At 40.2% G+C, this 20,044-nt stretch overlaps 2 protein-coding genes across 2 annotated transcripts in view; both read left to right on the forward strand.

Annotated features, from left to right (window-relative positions):
- The first annotated feature begins 1,960 nt into the window (after positions 1-1,960).
- On the forward strand, positions 1,961-14,270 carry park7 (parkinson protein 7). Its single transcript, XM_017704909.2, has 6 exons — positions 1,961-2,122; positions 4,444-4,545; positions 5,324-5,383; positions 5,777-5,846; positions 12,408-12,494; positions 13,772-14,270. The coding sequence occupies exons 1-6, from the start codon at positions 2,033-2,035 to the stop codon at positions 13,930-13,932; spliced, it is 570 nt and encodes a 189-aa protein (XP_017560398.1). The 5' UTR covers positions 1,961-2,032; the 3' UTR covers positions 13,933-14,270.
- Positions 14,271-14,562: 292 nt separating this feature from the next.
- The window catches only part of kcnab2a (potassium voltage-gated channel, shaker-related subfamily, beta member 2 a), a 137,607-nt gene continuing 132,125 nt past the window's right edge, over positions 14,563-20,044 (forward strand). Inside the window, exon 1 of the mRNA XM_017704907.2 lies at positions 14,563-14,702. The gene's annotated coding sequence lies outside the window, so the exon portion shown is untranslated. The remainder of the gene's footprint in view (positions 14,703-20,044) is intronic.

A 20,044-nucleotide genomic window follows, 5' to 3' on the forward strand; every position in this document is an offset into this window, starting at 1 on the left:
TCATTGTCCCAACCTTTTATGTATTTGTACGCTACACAGTTTGGATCCAATTTTTAAAGAGTTGATCAGTGGTCTTTTGCAATTTAGTACTAGGTTTGGCCAGAATATAAACAGAACCTTTTCAATATTGCAGCCCACACTGCAGCCTAGTGGTCAGAAAAGAGAATTACAACAATTACAACAATATTCTAAAGTGTTGCATCTTTATTGGCCCTCAGAACTAGACTACTCTAAAGAAAACTGCAAAATGAAGTCTTTGTCTCTCTCACTCATCACAGTTTGGACATATCTTACTATAGACATAAGGCTTATACATACAGTCAAGTGAAAAGTACTTTAAAGTCCATGAGTTTTTATATATGTGGGAATATCTGTATTTGGCCATCAGCTAAACAATATGATAGTGTATAGATAAATGCAATGTGACATCTGTTTGTCTGTTGGAAAAGTAAGTACACCCCAGTAAGTACACAATTTAAGTGGGTGCATTTTTATAACTGTCTACCATTTTCTGGCATCTGCTTCCCTCTATCCTGTTGGAAGGCCCACTTCTTCAGCTTCAATGTTTTGGCACATGGCCTTACATTTTCCTGAAGGACTCTCTAGCTTGAAAGAGAATTCATGGTCGATTTTATGATTGCAAGTTGGCCAGCCCCCAAGGCAGCAAAGAATCACCACCATGCTTCACAGTTGGCATGATGTTCTTCTGATCACATGCTGTCTTTGGTTTTCACCAAAAATTTCTTCTGGTGCTGCGACCAAATAGCTCTATCTTTGACTCATCTGTGCACAGCACATTGTTTCAAAAATCCTGGTTCTTACCTAGATGTTCCTTAGCAAACTTCAGTCAACCTTCTTTCTGAGACATGTAGGCATGATTAGCAAAGAGCAAGCCATATATATCCATCCATCCATCCATTTTCTAAGCCGCTTCTCCGTCAGGGTCGCGGGGGGATGCTGGAGCCTATCCCAGCAGTCTTCGGGCGGAAGGCAGGATACACCCTGGACAGGTCACCAGTCCATCGCAGGGCAGACAGAGAGACACAGACAGTCACTCACACATTCACACCCAGGGGTAATTTAGCATGTCCAATTGGCCTGACTGCATGTCTTTGGACTGTGGGAGGAAACCGGAGAACCCGGAGGAAACCCACGCAGACACGGGGAGAGCATGCAAACTCCACACAGAGAGGACCCAGGTCACCCGGCCGGGGAATCGAACCCAGGCCCTCCTTGCTGTGAGGCGACAGCGCTACCCACCACGCCACCATGCCGCCCATATATATATATATGCATAGTGCATACTTTGTTAGCCCCCTTTTACCCTGTTCTTCAGTGGTCAGGATCCCCTGAGACCCTCACAGAGCAGGTACTATTTGGGTGGTGGATCATTCTCAGCACTGCAGTAACAATGACGTGGTGTTGGCTTGTTAGTGTGTGTTGTGCTGGTATGAGTGGATCAGACAGGGTAGAAGGGGGCTAACAAAGTATCAGAGAAACAGATGGACTGCAGTCTGTAACTGTAGAACTACAAAGTGCAGCTATACAGTAAGTGGAACTGATAAAATGGACAATGAGTGCAGAAACAAGGAGGTGGTCATAATATTAGGCCTGACCAGTGTAGCTATGCATGTGTACTCGTTGCAGATGTCACTTGTTTATATGTTCAAATATGCTGAAAAACATTCACTGTACTTATGTTGTATTTCATCGCATTTTGGTTACAGAGTTTTATAGTTTGTTTGGATAAAGGTACATTCCTCTATTTTGCATTTCATTAAAATAACAGTAATAACAATTGTATTTTTTGCCTATAGATGGTGATGTGACAGATTTAGGAAAGCTGTGCAGTGCAGGTGGGCCACAGGACTAGGGGAGAAACACTGCATTTGAGTTTGTCAAGGACTTTAATCTTGCCCAGTGTCTTCCCATGAGCCCAGTGTGACGGAAGAGGGACTTTTATTTGGCTTGCTGTGGCCGTAGCGCCCCTCGCTCTGCTCTTTGCTTCACAGAGGAACCTGCCCACCCAGCCATGGCTGCGAAACGAGCTCTGGTCATTTTGTCGAAGGGCGCAGAGGAGATGGAGACTGTTGTACCGGTGGATGTCATGCGCAGAGCCGGGGTTAGTAGCTGCCTGACTGCCTTCCATGTGCAGCTTTCGCAAAAGCTCTGAAAGCACTCGGCCCGTTCTCAAATCAGCAGCTATTGCAAACGCTCTGCTTACTATGCGAATAAATAGATGAATAGATATAGAATAATCCTCGCTATCGAACATGCAGCCGTTGCAGAGTGAGGCTGAGGTTGACTTCAAGTGCGAATTTTCCATTCCACCTTAAATGGTGACGTTACAGCGCTGCTAGAACGGTCGTGCTTGAGCTTGAACGTGCCTGCTGGACCATTTAAGGTGGAGCGGAAAAGACGAGCCAGAACCTGGAGCTCGCTGTGAATTCGTATGAAGTGAGTGAGCAGCAGCAAAACAATGCAGGTGCTGAATCAGCAGAACAGAGCAAAATGACCCTCAAACAAGCAGCTGGGAAGTAAATTGTAAACGATTATAGTAAAAATTCTTGATAAATGTGGTTGTTTGATAGTATTATAGTCAAAAATTAGAAAGAGCAGTAACTTTACATACTCACAGAAATGTGAAGTTTATATAACTAGTGCGGCCCATATATGTCAGCCAGCACTTAGCCAAGCTTTGATTTACTGTTAAATGTGTGAGGCAGTTTACATTACTGTCTATTGATTCCTGACTGGACATAGTCTGGTCAGGCTCTGGAGAGGCTGCTGCAGGCTAAATGTCAAAGTTTGCTGCTGCCGTCATGGTGAGATGGGCTTTGGTTTTTGCTGGCACTTGTGCTGCTTAGCTTGACTCTTTTCCCTTCCAGTGCAGTATAAATGAGTAACATGGCGTATTTGACCGTGTCGAAAGGTTTGTAGATTTCTGCTCATCTTGAGTTTAATATGAAATCTGTGGTATTAATAGGGAGTTTTGATGAATGGCTTTGATTGCACTCAGCCACAGGAGAATTTGTGAAGTTACTGAGGCTGGATGATAACAAATGCTCCAATTCATTAAGTATCGGAGATACTCAGATGGGCTCCATCCCTCCGGAGAGCGCAGTACCACTGCTCCACAGCTCAGTGCTGGGGGGCTTTATAATTTTAAGGAATGGTGACTTTAGGCTCCTGTGTAAGTGCCCCAGAGCATTCGCTTGTTTTGGTAGTGCTTTCTTAAGTAGGTTATACTAGGTGTGTGCACACCTGTGCCAGCAGTAGGTGCACCTGAGTAGCTGGATTCACTGCTCACAAGGCCTGTCTGGTCATCATCCCATCCTTGCATAACTGGTTGCTTCTCTTTAACTCTCTGCCTGGCCTGTCCCGTCCTGTCCCATCCCAACCAAAATCCCAGGCCATCAAGCCCAGTTTTTGTGGCCTAAAACATTTTGATCTTAAAATGCCAATATGCAAATATTCACATTAAAGTAATGATTAAACATGACTTTGTATGCATAATGCAATGCATGCTTCCTACTTGAGATACAAGCAGTCCACAGTGGCAACGCCGGTGTGCTGCAGTTGCGTCGTTCTGTGGAAACGTCCGTTTTTGTGTCCCTAGTGTTTGCAGATATATTTCACTTGAAAAACCAAGCAATGCAATTTTAACTGCAGAAATCTATGCATGATTATAACGTATATAATTTAAATGACAAAGAAAACAAATGCCAAATAAATTATAAAGTATAATAATAAATAATGAAACTTGTTGTCCCCAGGAATCATGTCAATGGTGTTACTGCAAAACAAAAAAACTCATAAAAAAAAAAACTCAAATTAAATTAAAACCACACTGATGACGTCACTTGACTTCCTTTTACCTATTTTCTGAAGATATATTAAGAAAAGCACATGGTGAGTCCACTGTGTCTTTTCAGTTATCAGAAATTTTCTCGTTGATTTTAAATGAAGCTTTTAGTTGACGTCACTGATGTGACCGACTTTATTCTTAGGCAATTGTGTAAAAGTAGAATACAAATGAATTAAATGACATATTTTAGTGGAAAATCCATGATTGACAACATGTGGTTTGATGCTCTGTAGCAGCCGTTTTGTAAAATGCATTTTTCATTAAAAATGTCTCTGGTGTTTCCTGTTGTGCGTTTCATGTGTTACACCAACGATGATCAGTAACATCAGTGACTCACTTATTTTTTACCTATGGATAGATGAAGTGGATGTTTCTGTAGAATGACTCAGTTATTAGGGTTACAGTGAATATTGGTGTCCACAGTAACACTAGTTACTGAATACCTTTGGCTAAGCATTAATTCTCAGTGTACAAAATGCTATTCTGGTTGTGTTGTTCCGGCTTATGTTCACGGCTAAACTTTGCGACAAGTGGTCAGTAATGTGTCCGAGCCTCTGCCTTTTTCTGTCTGACAGATCGCTGTTACTGTGGCAGGATTGACGGGGAAGGAACCAGTCCAGTGCAGCCGTGATGTCGTTATCTGTCCAGATTCAAGCCTTGAGGAAGCTTCAAAAAAGGTCAGAGTTGTCTTAAAAAAGTACTCAGAAAACATGACACTTACTACTGATGATGTTTCAGATGTAGCTACTTTTGAATACATGTACATTTTATATGTGTGTGAAATTAACCTGTTTCCAAAACGCTCTTTAATATAGCTCCAAAATCCAGTACTACTTCACCTGATTCTCCAACAGCCTACATCCTGCTTTCTACTGAACGTTGTTAAGCCAATTTACAGTTTCACACACAGGGCCTTGTATCAGTTACTGTCTGTCACGTAACCTGAGATCTTGTAACATTGTGAATAAAGACTAGCCAAAGTCCACTTCCTTTCACATTATCTGTTTTTGACTGCTGTCCTAATTAAGCCCAACCACCTTTCTCTGCATCCTCACTCATGTTTTCTGTAAATGAATCAACTTGGGCAAGTGCTTAGTGCAAGCACTTGGGGCTCTTTGTACTTTCCCTGCACTGTTTTGTTTATTCTGAGCTCTATTTTTTGTATTGACATATTCACTAGGTTTGGTCTGTTGTGCATTAAAATAAAAATATATTTGTAAGAAGCACAGTTATGGAAAAATGTATTTTTGCAGTCATAGTCCTACAAATTAAAATTACATTGTAAGTTGCATTACATATGCAGCTTAATGGTGATTGGTGTGTATGTCATAATAAATCAGCAGCACTTCAGATCTTTCTAAGATGTAATCAATTCCCACACATTTTGTTGGTAAACTGAAGGTTGAAATCAGTAACATGGACTGAAATCAATAACATGGACATGTTACTCTTCAGGGTCCGTATGATGTCGTCCTTTTGCCTGGAGGAGCACTTGGTGCCCAGAACCTCTCAGAGGTAGGAAATTATTTCGCACCAATAATAACGTCATCACTGACGAATGAAAACCATGTAACTCCATTTCTTTGGCTGTCTTTTTTTAGTTTTTTTTAACATTATTTTTATGTTGTTTAAAAGCAGTACTCCAACATAATAATATTGAGAATATTATTACTTGCATTACTTACATTACTGTATGTTAAAATTAAGGATCTGTTGCATAGATGCAATTTTTTCTTTCAACTGTGAGAATATGTCTCTGATTTTGCAGTATAAATATGCTGTATAGCAGCGAGCTTGAGAACATAAGATCTGTGCACTTATGGAAATATTCTCATAGGATGCTGTGAATGCCAGTGGTATTTCTCCGGTGACTCATTATGTTCAGTGTTTGTGTCTTTCCTTTTGTAGTCTCCTGCTGTGAAAGAGGTGTTGAAGGAGCAGGAGGGCAGGAAGGGGCTGATTGCCGCCATCTGTGCAGGTACTGTTTAATCCACTATGTCCCGGACACGCATTAACCTGCCTTGAAAACAATTATATTGACTGTACAGTACAGGATGAGAAGGCACATCAGACCAGGAGATGCTCGTGTATGCTGTCTAAGCTACGCCACCCTGACTGAGATTACCCATTCACTATGCTTCTTAGTGGATGTTTTTATTTTCTGAGCTCCAGAATGTCAGTGAAAAATTCAGAACTTCTGAATGAATCCACGTTTGTGTTTGTAAGTAGAAAAGGAGATATTTTACTATTATTTGAGTGTTATGAAATGTTAGTGTCATTTTGTCCTTATTTGACTTCAGAAAATGTTGGAAGTGAACACTCAAGCATGATGATAATATCAAACAAATGGAAATGGTAATTTATTATGTAACTGTGTAACTAATGTAGTAGTTATGCTATTATATTTAAATAATTAGGCTTTTTTTAATACCATTTGGCTTTTTAAGGCTTAAAAACGACTAAAATGTAGCTTGATAAATCTGTCTGCAGTAATGGTAAGAGTAGGGCTGGGCAATATGAGCGTATTTATCTTTATCGTGATATATTATGCCACAATATGCTTTTATGAGCATAACGTGGATATCATCAGTAATTAAAAACACTTCCCAGCTACAGTGTTTGATAGTATTTTTAAATGTGTAACTACTTTTCTCTTTTCCAACTTATCAGATGATAGAAAAAATACATATTGTAACATTGTGTATTGTAAAAAGTTTTTAAAGTATCGTGATACGACATTTTTACCATATCACCCACCTCTAAATGAGACACAGTAGGTGTTTGTATTTTGAAAGAGAAATTTGCTGCCATTCAATCTGTATGTGCTATCGGCTGAGCTGGTGAAGGACACTGGAAGGACGTGGTGAATGAGGCCAGTGTGCCCACGTGCCACTGCGGAGTGGCCTGGAGAGTGTCCTAGAAAATCACTCGGGTTCCCTTAGGAGTCTGTAATGAGTGAGCAGTGGCTCCTTTGGCGTTCCTTCACAGGGCCCAGCTTGTTTTATAGCATGTGCTCTTAATATGCTGCATCAATAAGTGCCTGTCAAACTGTCACGGAGAAACAGTTGAAGGCACTGAACTTTGAAGGCCGTCTGACGAACGGAGTCAGCTCTCCGCTGCCAGCGAGTGGAGTGGCTGAATGATCATGGTGTTCACAGTAAAGGCTACATTCACATTACAAGCCTCATTGATCAAATCCGATTTTTTGCTTAAATCCGATCTCTCTGACGCAATGGTTCACACTCGTTTAGGCAAGTGACTCAAATCTGTCATTAATATGAACGAACCGGTGTCCTTAAATGACCTGCATGAGCACATCCTGTTGAGTGCCGTCACATAAATGAATCACGTGCATCACCAGCACAAAGTAACGAGCAGAACGAGCATCACTGAGAAGATAGTTAACTCTGATCAGCTCTCAGCTTCATTATTAGAGCCAGACGAAGGTGAAAAAGTGAGATGAGCAGCGTTTCCTCTGTTTATAGACTTTAAAGTCTGTTTGGCACTGCTGCTGCCATGGTAACGCTGAATGACTGCACACGTGCAGTGGAAAAAAGGCACATGAATTCTGATCTGAGCGTCACATTAAGGTCAAATGGCCATGAATTGGATACCTAATGGATTTGAAAAGATCAGATTTGTGTCCACACAGCCCTGAAAACATCAGATCAGAGTCAAGAGCAAGGGCAAAAAAATTGGATTTGTGCTCTTTCAGCCTGGTGATGTGAAAGTAGTCAGTGTCCATTAATTGTCTTTGCAATATACAGTCCTGTGCCAAAGTTTGTGTGCCTTTGCTGAAATTATGTTTTGTTGATTTTCTAAGTGAAAATAAGTTAACAACATACTAATGCACAATTTAATGCAGTCACTGTTTGCCCAACTGATTTCAAAGAGAAAAATCAAAGAAAGTTAAACATTTCAATTGATTAGATTTTTTTTATTGTTAGATGTTTGAAATTAGTAAAAAAAAATTGTGTAAGAAATTTATTCAAAGTACAAATATTAAATTTCAATTAAGAATCTTCCAACCTAATAATAAAGTGTAGTAATGAAGTAGTTATTTAAAGGGGAATTCCACCCATGTTTCAAAATTACTTAATTCAGTCATTATAAAATGTCACTGAGAAAGTGGTTTGATGTGGAATTGTTTATAGCAGAGTACCTAACAGATTTCTTTACAATTTTTTTGATAGGAACCAAGGTTCACAATGTCTGCAACACAAATATAGACATTTTATTATCCAAACTGTGAACATTTGCGTTTTACATGTGTAATGACGATAATGAAAAAACGATAGTAAATCTAAAGTTTTAGGCTAAATCCTTATTTCATAAACAATGCCTCAGGCATCAGACAGCATCACAAACATTTCACGTCGTAACGTTCTGTGAGGGAGCTTTTAGACGCATTCAACTCTTCCACGTTAACACATTTGCTACGGAGAACATATTAATGCACAATTCTATGCACAATCACTGTTTGCTGAATTTAACATGGGGGGGGTATAAAATGCAGCCTGTGTAAAAGTAATGGCACATTTTTATATATAAATGATATATTTCACAGTTTTTTCCAAACATGTTAAATTCACCCAACAAGTAGGAGTTGTGCATTAGTGTGTTCTTTGTGGAGGATGTGTTAACTTACATTCGCTTAGATAATCAACAAAACGTGTAATGTGACCAGAAATGTTCAAACATGCATACGGCTGTAGGCGTGAGAACTAGTGATATCATAAAGGCTTGCAGATACATTCATAACCTCTCAAACAAATCACTGCATTTTTTAAAGTCTGTTCTCCTCTTTTAAGTTGTTGCCAAATCCACCTGCTCTCTTCATCTCCCACAACACGATACAACTAGGAGGGTGAAGGTTAGCGCAGTTTGCCTCCGAGTCATGTGAAGTCAGCCTTCACATCTTTTTGAACTGCTGCTAACGCAACATTACTGGACAGCTCAGTGCACATGGAGAATAATGTCAACTGTCGATTCAGTTACATCAGCTAACAGATGCCTGAGTTGACTGGAGGGGGGAGCGCATCCTCTTAGACTCCCTGCCACGAGAGGCTGTGGCATCAACAGGGATCGAACTCAAGATCTTCTGATGATGGATCACAAATTTTTAATGGTGATCCGTGAACTTCCCGGCTAAGCCTGAGACTAGGCCTGCATGATATGGAGAAAATACCTGTATTGTGAGTGTTTGGCTGCATATCGTGATTGCGATATTCCTTGCAGCGTAATAAAAAACGGACTCCGGATTTAATAATATAACACAGTTAAAAATTGGCTTGTGTTATATGGGTTAAAATTATTTACATTTGTTTGATTACATGAAAAGCGGCATTCATAAAACATACCGCTGTTGTCAGGACAAAACCTTGTATCTTGATTTTTGTTGTTATTAATTTTTTGACATAATATGAAAATACATGTTGCCCTTTACATTGTGTGTAAATTTCATGATGAATGGACTGAAAGAAATGGCCCAAAATGACTTGTCTGGCTCCTTTGACTTACATTAAAGTAAAGTAGGTTTTTACTTTTCCTGTCAAGTTACTGTTTTGGAGTTACGAGGTTTTCGTCCAAGAACAGTGATATGTATTCAATTGGAAGTGTTTAAGATGCCCTCAGCACATGGTAAATAACACCGTGCTTAGTTAGAGCTATTTCAGTCTTCTACAAAATCAGTCTCATAAAAGCTAATATTGTTGTAATGATTTAGAAGCAATTGAGGTCAAAGATAATGCAGGCCAGTCTTTAACCTTGAAACAATAATTGTTTACCAGTGTATTGGAATATACTGCAAGGCTTATTACAGTCATAGTATAATCGCAGTACATTTGCTCATATTCTGCAGGCCAGGTTCAGGATTCGAATTAAACTCTAGGACATTTTTGTGTCCTGTGTCACCTTTGGAAAAGTGCATGATACATGAGCTCAGCACAAAAGAGTCATGTAACAGGCTTAAACTGGCCAGCATCCGCCCTGCCAGAGAGACTGTAATACATAAACTGCACTGGGTGACTGCCAAGGTGCATAATCAATAGTTAGGGCCTCTCTGTTTATTAGTGCTTTGGTAAGCTCACTGCAGAGTCAGCATGCTGCCAGTGTTAATCCAGTGCACAAAGTCCATTATTTTTAGACCTTTTCTAAATATGCCCTGAAGAGCTGCAAGGAAACTGAATATGTGTGTAATTTTAGACAGGATTATATCAATAGGTTATGGCGATATCATATTTGATATACCTCTAGAGGTGACTTTTGTCTTTGTACAAACAGAAATACATTTTTTTCATACTGTCAAAGCAGAATCCAGACTTCAGAATCCAGATATATGTGTGTGTATATATATATATGTACACAGACACACACACTGATGAGGTAGGAGTGTTTATTAGAGTGGACATTGAGTGGACACAGTGTTTAAAAACTCCAGCAGCACTGCTGTGTCTGATCCACTCGTACTAGCACAACACACACTAATGCATCGCCACCACATCAGTGTTACTGCAGTGCTGAGAATGACCCACCACCCAAAGAGTACCTGCTCTGTGAGGGTCCATGGGGGTCCTGACCACTGAAGAACAGGGTAAAAGGGGGCTAAAAAAGTATCAGAGAAACAGATGGACTACAGTCTGTAACTGTAGAACTACAAAGTGCAGCTATACAGTAAGTGGAGCTGATAAAATGGACAATGAGTGTAGAAACAAGGAGGTGGTCATATTATGCCTAACACGTGTGTGTGTGTGTGTGTGTGTGTGTGTGTGTGTGTGTGTATATATATATATATATATATATATATAGAAAATGTATGCAGATGTTTAGATATATACATATACACAATATTGCCAAAAGTATTGTCACCCATCCAAATAATTGAATTCAGTTCCAGTCACTTCCATGGCCACAGGTGTATAAAACCAAGCCCTAGGCCTGCAGACTGCTTCTACAGACATTAGTGAAAGAATGGGTCGCTCTCAGGAGCTCAGTGAATTCCAGCGTGGTGCCGTGATCGGACGCCACCTGTGCAACAAGTCTAGTCGTGAAATTTCCTCACTACTAAATATTCCACAGTCAACTGTCAGTGGTTTTATAACAAAGTGGAAGCGATTGGGAACGACAGCAGCTCAGCCACGAAGTGGGAGGCCACGTAAAATGACAGAGCGGGGTCAGCGGATGCTGAGGGGCATAGTGTGCAGAGGTCACAGCTTTCTGCAGAATCAATCACTGCAGACCTCCAAATTTCATGTGGCCTTCAGATCAGCTCAAGAACAGCGTAGAGAGCTTCATGGAATGGGTTTCCATGGCCGAGCAGCTGCATCCAAGCCTTACATCACCAAGCGCAATGCAAAGTGTGGAATGCAGTGGTGCCGGCACTGGACTCTAGAGCAGTGGAGATGCATTCTCTGGAGTAACGAATCATGCTTCCCCATCTGACAATCCGATGGATGAGTCTGGGTTTGGTGGTTCCCAGGAGAATGGTACTTGTCTGACTGCATTGTGCAGAGTGTAAAGGGGGGATCATGGTGTGGGGTTGTTTTTCAGGAGTTGGGCTCGGCCCCTTAGTTCCAGTGAAAGGAACTCTTGATGCTTCAGCACCAAGAGATTTTGGACAATTTCACGCTCCCAACTTCATGGGAACAATTTGGGGACGGCCCCTTCCTGTTCCAACATGACTGCACACCAGTGCACAAAGCAGGTCCATAAAGACATGGATGAACGAGTTTGGTGTGGAAGAACTTGATTGGCCTGCACAGAGTCCTGACCTCATCCTGATAGAACACCTTTGGGATGAATTAGAGCGGAGACCGTGAGCCAGGCCTTCTCGTCCAGCATCAGTGTCTGACCTCACGAATGCGCTTCTGGAAGAAAAGTCAAAAATTCCCATAAACGCACTCCTAAACCTTGTGGAAAGCCTTCCCAGAAGAGTTGAAGCTGTTATAGCTGCAAAGGGTGGGTCGGCATAATAGTAAACCCTATGGATTAAGAATGGGATGTCACTCAAGTTCATATGCGTGCAAAGACACACGAGCAAATATTTTTGACATGTATAAATATAGTGCATGTATATAAATAGGCAATTGGAAAGTCATTTTTACATGTCTACTAAAGCATGAGTATGCTGATAAATTAGCGTGATGAGTCAGCAGTAATGTATCATAGCATTAATAGGCTGTTTTAAGGGTGATGGTTTTTGCATTAATGGTGTATGACTTGTGCTCGCAGGATTGTAGGACCAGAAGCAGGGAAACCAATCCTTAAATTGTAATTGATTTAACAGAGAAATTATATGTAGAAAACTGCCAGCCATTAACAGTGAGCAAGCGTGAGTTAAGTAAAGTTTACAACATCAGAGTTTTTCTGTGCCTTATGAAGATGTTCTAAATGTATTTTGTATGTTTTTAATCTGTTGTAGCAATGTGTTGCTGAATAATTTAGACCAATATATTTTGTATTCAGCCATAACTACTACTATTCTTCCCAACTCTGGTGACTGACTATTCTGGGACTGAATGTAAATGCTTTCTGGTTTTAGGGCCCACTGCGCTCTTGGCTCATGGCATTGCCTACGGCAGCACAGTCACCACCCACCCAGGTGCTAAGGACAAAATGATGACTGGAGGTAAAGCCCATGTCTCAACACATTTTACACCTTTATCACAGCATAGTTTCATTTCACGTATATCTTCTCCTTACATGGTTACACTACACATGCACAATTACACTACAGTTTGTGGTATAAGACTGATACATTTGCTTAATCAACAAATGAAAGGCTAGTTTTAAAAATAAAGAAAAGGCCGATCCTTACCGATTAGCATTCTGTACTCTTACTGCACCTTTAATAGTTGTGGACAGTGGTGGACGAAGTACCTGAGTTAAAGTAGAGACACCCAAGGTAAAATATTACTCCAGTAAAAGTAGAAGTTCCTCCCTTTAGACCTCCACTTGTGTAAAAGTACTAAAGTATTTACCTTCAAATGTACTTAAGTATCAAAAGTAAAAGTACTAAAAGAGTAATTCTGGCTCTGATATCATTTTTATAACAAGACTGGCTTCATGAACTCATTTCAGGTGAAAATCCTCCAGCGTCTCTCTTGGTAAACCAGTCTTTTAATAGAACGTCATTAATTAGTGACGCTGACGTCTATTAAAATGATCAGAAGCACAAAACACAGTAAACAGTTTCCATCAGGGAGAACCGAGTGGCTCTGAAATCACTTTTTACACACAAGCAAAGTTTCAGATTTATTTACAACTTAGTTCCAAGTTTAAGTTTAATAAAAACTGAACCGTGAAAACTGAACCGTTGAACCGTGTGCTGCACTGGGTCGGTGTGACCAACAGGTCAAAACAAGCTCGAAACAAGGTGACCGCTGTGCCCTGATTGGTGCTCTGGCTTTGTGCTTCTTTCATTTTGACATGTTACGTTTTTATACACACAGAAACCAAAAGGAACGACAGAATTCTCAAAAAGAAAAAGTCAGATATTTGACTTTGAAATGTAGTGGAGTGAAAGTAAAAAGTCGCCCCAAAATGGAAAAACTTAAGTAAAGTACACATACACAAAAAAAATACTTAAGTACAAAAACTAATTACATGTACTTAGTTACTGTCCACCACTGATTGTGGAACAATGTTTCATGTACCAATGTTTCATTGTACCAGTTGAGGCACAAAGCGAATTTGTATGAAGTTGAAAATAGGGGAATGTTCCAGCAGAGGGTGCTGTTGTGAATATCTCATTTCAACTCCTTTAAATGACCTCTGCCCAGTGTGGAAAATTTGTATGCAATTTATATATATTTTACTTTGACCATATTTATGAATATACACTTACATTCCTTTACATCTTTGAACTCATGTACATTTAGTCAGTCTGCTGTGCTGTTCTTTCAGGTCACTACAAGTACTCGGAGGCCCGTGTTCAAAAGGATGGCCAACTCATCACGAGCCGAGGTCCAGGCACCAGCTTTGAATTTGCCCTGGCAATAGTAGAAGAGCTTATGGGTGCCGAAGTGGCTGCTCAAGTCAAAGCACCCCTGATCCTGAAAGATTAGTCATAATGAATTGATTAATAACCTCTTCACTGTAAACAGATCCATTGAATTTAACAGCAACACATGTTTATTTTCCAGTAATCCCTCATATGGAGGAGAATTTAGATTTTTCAGAACTTCTCTGGAAGTAAAGCAAAGGAATAAGAGCATAGAATGCCAGAATAAGAGCATAGCATGCCAGAAAGAAACTTTATTTTGATGCACATTTTGGCACTAATGTCTAGATAATTTTGGCACTTAAAATCCTTATTTTTGCTGTGTTGGAATTATAAGCTTTTATGCAAATCCTGTGACAGCATGGCAAATTATAATAAAGTCACAATGTAATATTTATGGCATTAAGTGGTGAACAGTAGTTATTTATTTATTATATGTAATGAAAAACTGTCTTTTCATAAAGTAAAACGCATTTGAGGGACCATATCAAAGAAGGAGGCGTCGAAAATAACGGTTTGAAAGCGCGCCGTTAGCCAATGGCAGCGCAGTAATACGATTTCAGTGGGCGGGTCTAGCTGTTTACTTGTTAGCCATTTGACAGGCAAACCGTTTTCGTTGGAGACAGGCAGTTACGGCAGCCAATGAAACGCGTCTATCGGTCGCAGGCGTTCTTGAACCAACCAATGAGAGCGTCCCTCGCGTAGAACGAAGGTGCGAAGCGGCAAAACTGAGAGTTTTCCCCGCCTCGACGTTTTCGGGCTGACGGAGCTTCTTTGTGGAGATCCAGAGGTGACCGAAATCCCAGGTTTACACGCTGTTTTTCGTCCTGTGAGGTGAGTGTGGTGTGGGTTATTGCCGGCCAGACACTCCACTGTCCTTTTTTTTAGCGAAAGTTGTTATAAATATCAGTCGCGACATGAACTATGGTGAGCTAACGTTAACGCTAGCTGCCGTTACGTTACCTCAGACATCCCAACGGATGATATGCGTTGCGCGAGCGCTTGAGGTTGGCGGTTAACCTGAGCCAACTGTTATCAGATAATTTGGCGTTCCTGTAAGTTTGAGTGAAATAAATTCAATACTTGCCATAAATTCAATACTGTGTGATGTGGCGAGATACAGTTGCTGCATTTTGAGTCAAACGAGTGTAGGAGCTTCTGTGGAAACGTTACCGTTAACCAGTAGAATCAGTAACGTACCTCAAGTGAGGGCTCTGGATTTGAGGCGTATTAATGCTTTAGTACGATTTTCGACTCAATATTAAAGCTGAGCAGATTAATTCAGTTAACCTCACGCCCACTTTACATGTCACTGCTACGTGGATTTTACCCTGTCTAATATGATAATGTATTAAGTAATTATATATGCAGTGTAGCGAAAGTTCCCCATTGCCCTTCAGAGAAATGCACTGAAGCTGCTGAGAATCGCTCAGAGCTGTTGGCTAAGCTAGTTTTCACGCTTGTGCAGCACTGCGTGTAACTTGGCTGCTCGTCGGTGTGAAGAACAGGAAGGTGAGCTGAAGTGTTCTCCACCGCCTCAGACCGCATCATGATTTGCTCTGACTCCTTTTCTGCAACTTTATTCCGTCTCAGCGCTGAAAGCTCCTACACAAAAAACGATTGTAGACACCTGCTCCTCCTACGGTTCTTCCGAAATCATGGGCATTAACGGGGAGTTCCCCCCACCCTTCCTTTCTGCACTAGGTCAACAGCCGCTGCTCTTCTGGGAAGGCTTAACACAATGTTGTTTGAACATTGCTGTGAGGGTTTGAATGCATTCAGCCACAAGGGCATTAGTGAGGTGAGGTGAGGTACTGATGTTGGATCTGAGGTACTGATGTTGGTATTGAAGTTCTCTCCCACTGCTCGACAGCCCAATGCTGGAGGGGCTCTTTATACCTCTCTAGCAGACGCTTGGCATTGAGCATGGTAACCTCTATACCATACCATAGTGAGCTGCTCCAGAGCTCCTCGTTCTATTGAGAATCCTTTTTTTCTGGTCATTATACAAGCTGTGTGTGTCAGTAATGGGTGCACCTTTAATTAGCTGGATTCACTAATTAAAACCGATGCCTAGATGCTTTTGTACATGAGGTGTATATGTGAAAAGTATCAGAAGTGATTGGCCAGAGTGCTGGCCATGCTCAACAGTTGTGATGGACAAAATACTGTACAGCATGTAGTGTGCATATGAAGATGTGGGGCCTTTCTTGCATTTAACATTGTAGGTTTTAGGACTTGATGCAGAAGGTCAAAGTATCTCCAAACAACAAGAGCACATATGATCAGCATTCCTAACCAGACTGTCCTTGCTCTGCAGTTTCCATTATTAAAGTTGCTTGATGTTGCTTAAAGAAAACAGATTCAGACATCAAACACCAGAAACACTGCTTGGCCATCTTCAGTGTCTTTCTGTCTTTAGATAGATACAGCGCCTCAACAGTCTATAAATGTCATTGTAACAACAGTTATGTTCTTTTATAAGTGGTGAACTGAATCAGTGGCTGTTCGGGCTAAATTATGTCTATGGATGGTTCTTTAAAATGGGTACTTTTACTCACAAGATTTTGATGTGGGATGTGTTTTAGTGCAGTGTTCCCAATCCAGCTTTAGAACCAATATGGACAGTATGCAACAAACACGGCTCCAAGCCTACCCTACCAGTTATTCAGTGTTCTTGAGTGCTTTGTTCTGGTGTGTTGGGAGCGACAATGAGTGCGTATACATGCACTCAATAATCTGATCATAATTGGATTTCTGCAATTATCTGATTATTCAAATGGTTTTTAGCCCAGTAATCAGATTTCTCAGGGTATGTAAACTCGTACTCTTGATTTCTATCAGATTTCTCCGTCTGCGCATGCGACAGATTAAGATCAAGTGACCCTTATTAGTACCACAACAGGGAAATTTCACCTTTGCAGTCTAACCCATTCGTGCAGTGAAACACTACATACACACTAGTGCCAGTGAGCGCACTTGCCCAGCGCAGTGGGCATCCCAAGCTGTAGCACCCAGTCGCAAGACAGAGCGGCTCAGAAACCAAGCACAAAATAAAGGATTTAAATATTCTTCATCTTTTAAATGATGCATGTTCATATTTTCAGGTAAAGTGGATTCTGCAGTTATCGGATCATTGAGTGTGTTTACATGCACTTAATGTCTGTGGCTGGTCCTGCAAAAAGTGTTTTACCCACAAGACTTTGATGGGAGATGTGTTATAGTGCAGAGATCCCAATCTACTTTTAGGCACCCAGTATGGACAGTCTATATTATTTTGCTCCAAACCAAACACAGCTCCAATGCCTAACAGATATTTAGTGTTCCTGAGTGCTTTGTGTTAGGAGTGACAGTGTGGTCCCCGTCATTTCTCCTTTATTATCTCACAAGGAGAAAATTGGTTTGCATCCATAGTATGTGCACATAAAGTGACTTAAAAAAAATAATAAAATCAGCAAAAACATAAAAACAGAGCGAAAGAAGCCAGTATTGGTTGCGTTTCAGCTGTATTCATCATTTAACAGTGAACTCGTGCTGAGAAGAGGTTTTAGTGTCTGTATGCTCAGACATTCAACCAAGAGCCTGATTGAACAAACTGAAACTTCCCATTGAAAGGCTGATTGTCTAATAAAATAATTGGCTTAGCCCTATTTAAGCCTTCTAATAAGGACATTTGCTGTCAGCTTGCCTCTGGTAACAATGCTGTTTGACTAATGGACTAGTTTGGGCTAATACAGCACTTTAGTAACCATTGGCCTAAGAGTTGTAGTTTGGATTAATTATTTTTAACTCCAAAAGTGCTGCACAGAAACTATCCAGTACTGCCGTTGAATTAATTTGATCGAGGCTCCGTCCCCTCCTCTTCCTTCCCTCGTGATTTCCTGAGAGATATTTCTAGAATGTTAACATTTGAGATGTGGCACATACAGGCTAGCATTTTGCTGCTTGAGTAGCTGTACAGTAGCGAGCCGGCGGCCAGACTGTCTTTGCAAAGAGGGGTGAGATCATCCAGACTGAGTCATTGGTTAAATGATGCAATTACAGTGCTCTTCAGTGCATCCCCCGATTGGATCTCCCCTTTCAATGGTTAGAGCAGGAGAAGAGAGAGCCTGTGTGTGAAGAGACTCTTAAGTAGTTTTCTAATGCTAAATGGTTCGAGGTTTGACTGAAAAAGGTCCAACGGCCTTGTTTAGGTTTTCGCTAGGGACAAAATTATTGCAAAAATACAAATCGATGATTAAATTGAGCTTTTATTGTGGTAGATCTAATTAAACAGCACAGTAGTGAGCTAGACATAAGTCATGTAAGAGCTAGTTACTGACAAAACACTTTTTTAGCTGTGCTGGCACTTTAGTAGATATTAATGGGGCTGTAAATCTTATTTATTTAAACAGCAAAATTACAGTAAACTTAGTGTGTTGAACTGTGCTGTGTTAACAGAGTTAGCTAAAGTGCCCTGGCATTTTGTGTCTGACTAGACCTGCCAATGAATTTACTGACTGACATTTAGTCACAACTAGAGCCAAAAAGCACAAAGTTTACAGTCAGAACTGTAACTGTAAAAGAGCATTTTACACATTTGATTGCATTTGTAATGCTATATTTTAATGGTTTGTTTCTCTGTATCGTTAATCCAGGTGGATTTAGTCACAGTTTCTACGTTTTAGACATATTGGCATTGGTAGTTGTTTATGTAATTATATATATATATATATATATATATATATATATATATATATATATATCTGGTATCGGCATGGGTCCAAAGTAGAGCCGAGGAATGACTACCCTTTATTTCAGCGACTCTGGTTACGGAACTAAAAATCCCATTCATTTTCTCATAGACACATCTTTAAATAAAGAGTTTTAAGCCCTTAACCAGTCAGCTACCAGAAAATTTGTGATGCCATAAAAGTTAAATCAGAGCAAAAAAGAAAAATGAACAAAAATGCAAAGCAGCAAGTCTGTGTACTTAACATGTTTAGAGTTGGAATTAACTACATATCCCACAAAGCTCTGCAAAAGGTTTCAATCACTTTCACTCCTTAATCTGCAAACTTTTGCAATCATGTGGAAATAGCTGTTTTATTATTATTATTATTATTATTATTATTATGTAGTGTATTTTTGTGTAGATATAATATTTTAATTTATCATTATAGTTTTTTATCTTTACTATCACGTTTCTTAAGTCATGGTACAGTGCACCTTGCAAAAGAATTATTAATCCATATGTCATCTTATTTTACTCATTGGAGTGGCTGCTGTGCTGGAGAAGACAAAGTTACTGAAAGGGACCCTGAAGGGTGTGGAGAGTTGTTGCTGCATTAATGTGTGAAGTAAAGGGGATTTTTGTCATTCTCTCTTATGTAACATTAAGGTCATCATCTGGGCATAGACTTTTTTAGCCTACTGTTTGATTAGACTGGAGGAGAGTGAGTTTTTTGTGATTTAATTTAATGAATTTATTTATTTTTACTTCCAACTTTTGTACCACAGCTTTGCTTTATAGATGCCAGTGCACTTGTGAAGTACTTCCCTGTTTGTGAAAGTCATTCCTGAAAGCGCAAATCTGGGAACTAAGGCATTCACCTTTCATATTAGTTGGTGATTTTAAAATGATAAAGGGGTATTTAGGACATTCTTGTCTCTAAACTTTTTATGTATTTTGCAGTGTGACATTGTGAACTCGTCACAGGTAATGTCATAATGTTTATCTGCAAAAATCCTCCACAGCCCTGAGTTTCACACTAACTCTGACAGAACTAACCAGTTGCCTCCCCTCACACAAACACACAAAAACCACACTGCACTTTGTGGCTGTAGTCTTATTTTCAGCCCTCCGAACTCTTCTCTTCATCTCTAAACACATTGTATAGGACAGTGAAACCACACTGCTGCAGCTTGCTGACGGGTGCTGCTGTGTTTAGTGCTTTTCTGTTTGAATCACCATGGTAACAGCAACATCCCTGATGGGTGGAGCTTGCTTTAGGCAGAAGGGTAATGTATTTCTTTAAGAGGAATGAGACTATAAAACGTGAATTTTCATAAACAAAGTTGAAACCAGACTGACTCTACACTGACTCGTTTTAATGGGAGTTTATACCATCATCTCACAGTCCTGTAGCTCATGGTAAGTTAACGTTGGCTGGATAAAATATTATGGATAAAAACCA

Source organism: Pygocentrus nattereri, chromosome 21 (genome assembly GCF_015220715.1).
Source record: "Pygocentrus nattereri isolate fPygNat1 chromosome 21, fPygNat1.pri, whole genome shotgun sequence".
Taxonomy (NCBI): domain Eukaryota; kingdom Metazoa; phylum Chordata; class Actinopteri; order Characiformes; family Serrasalmidae; genus Pygocentrus; species Pygocentrus nattereri.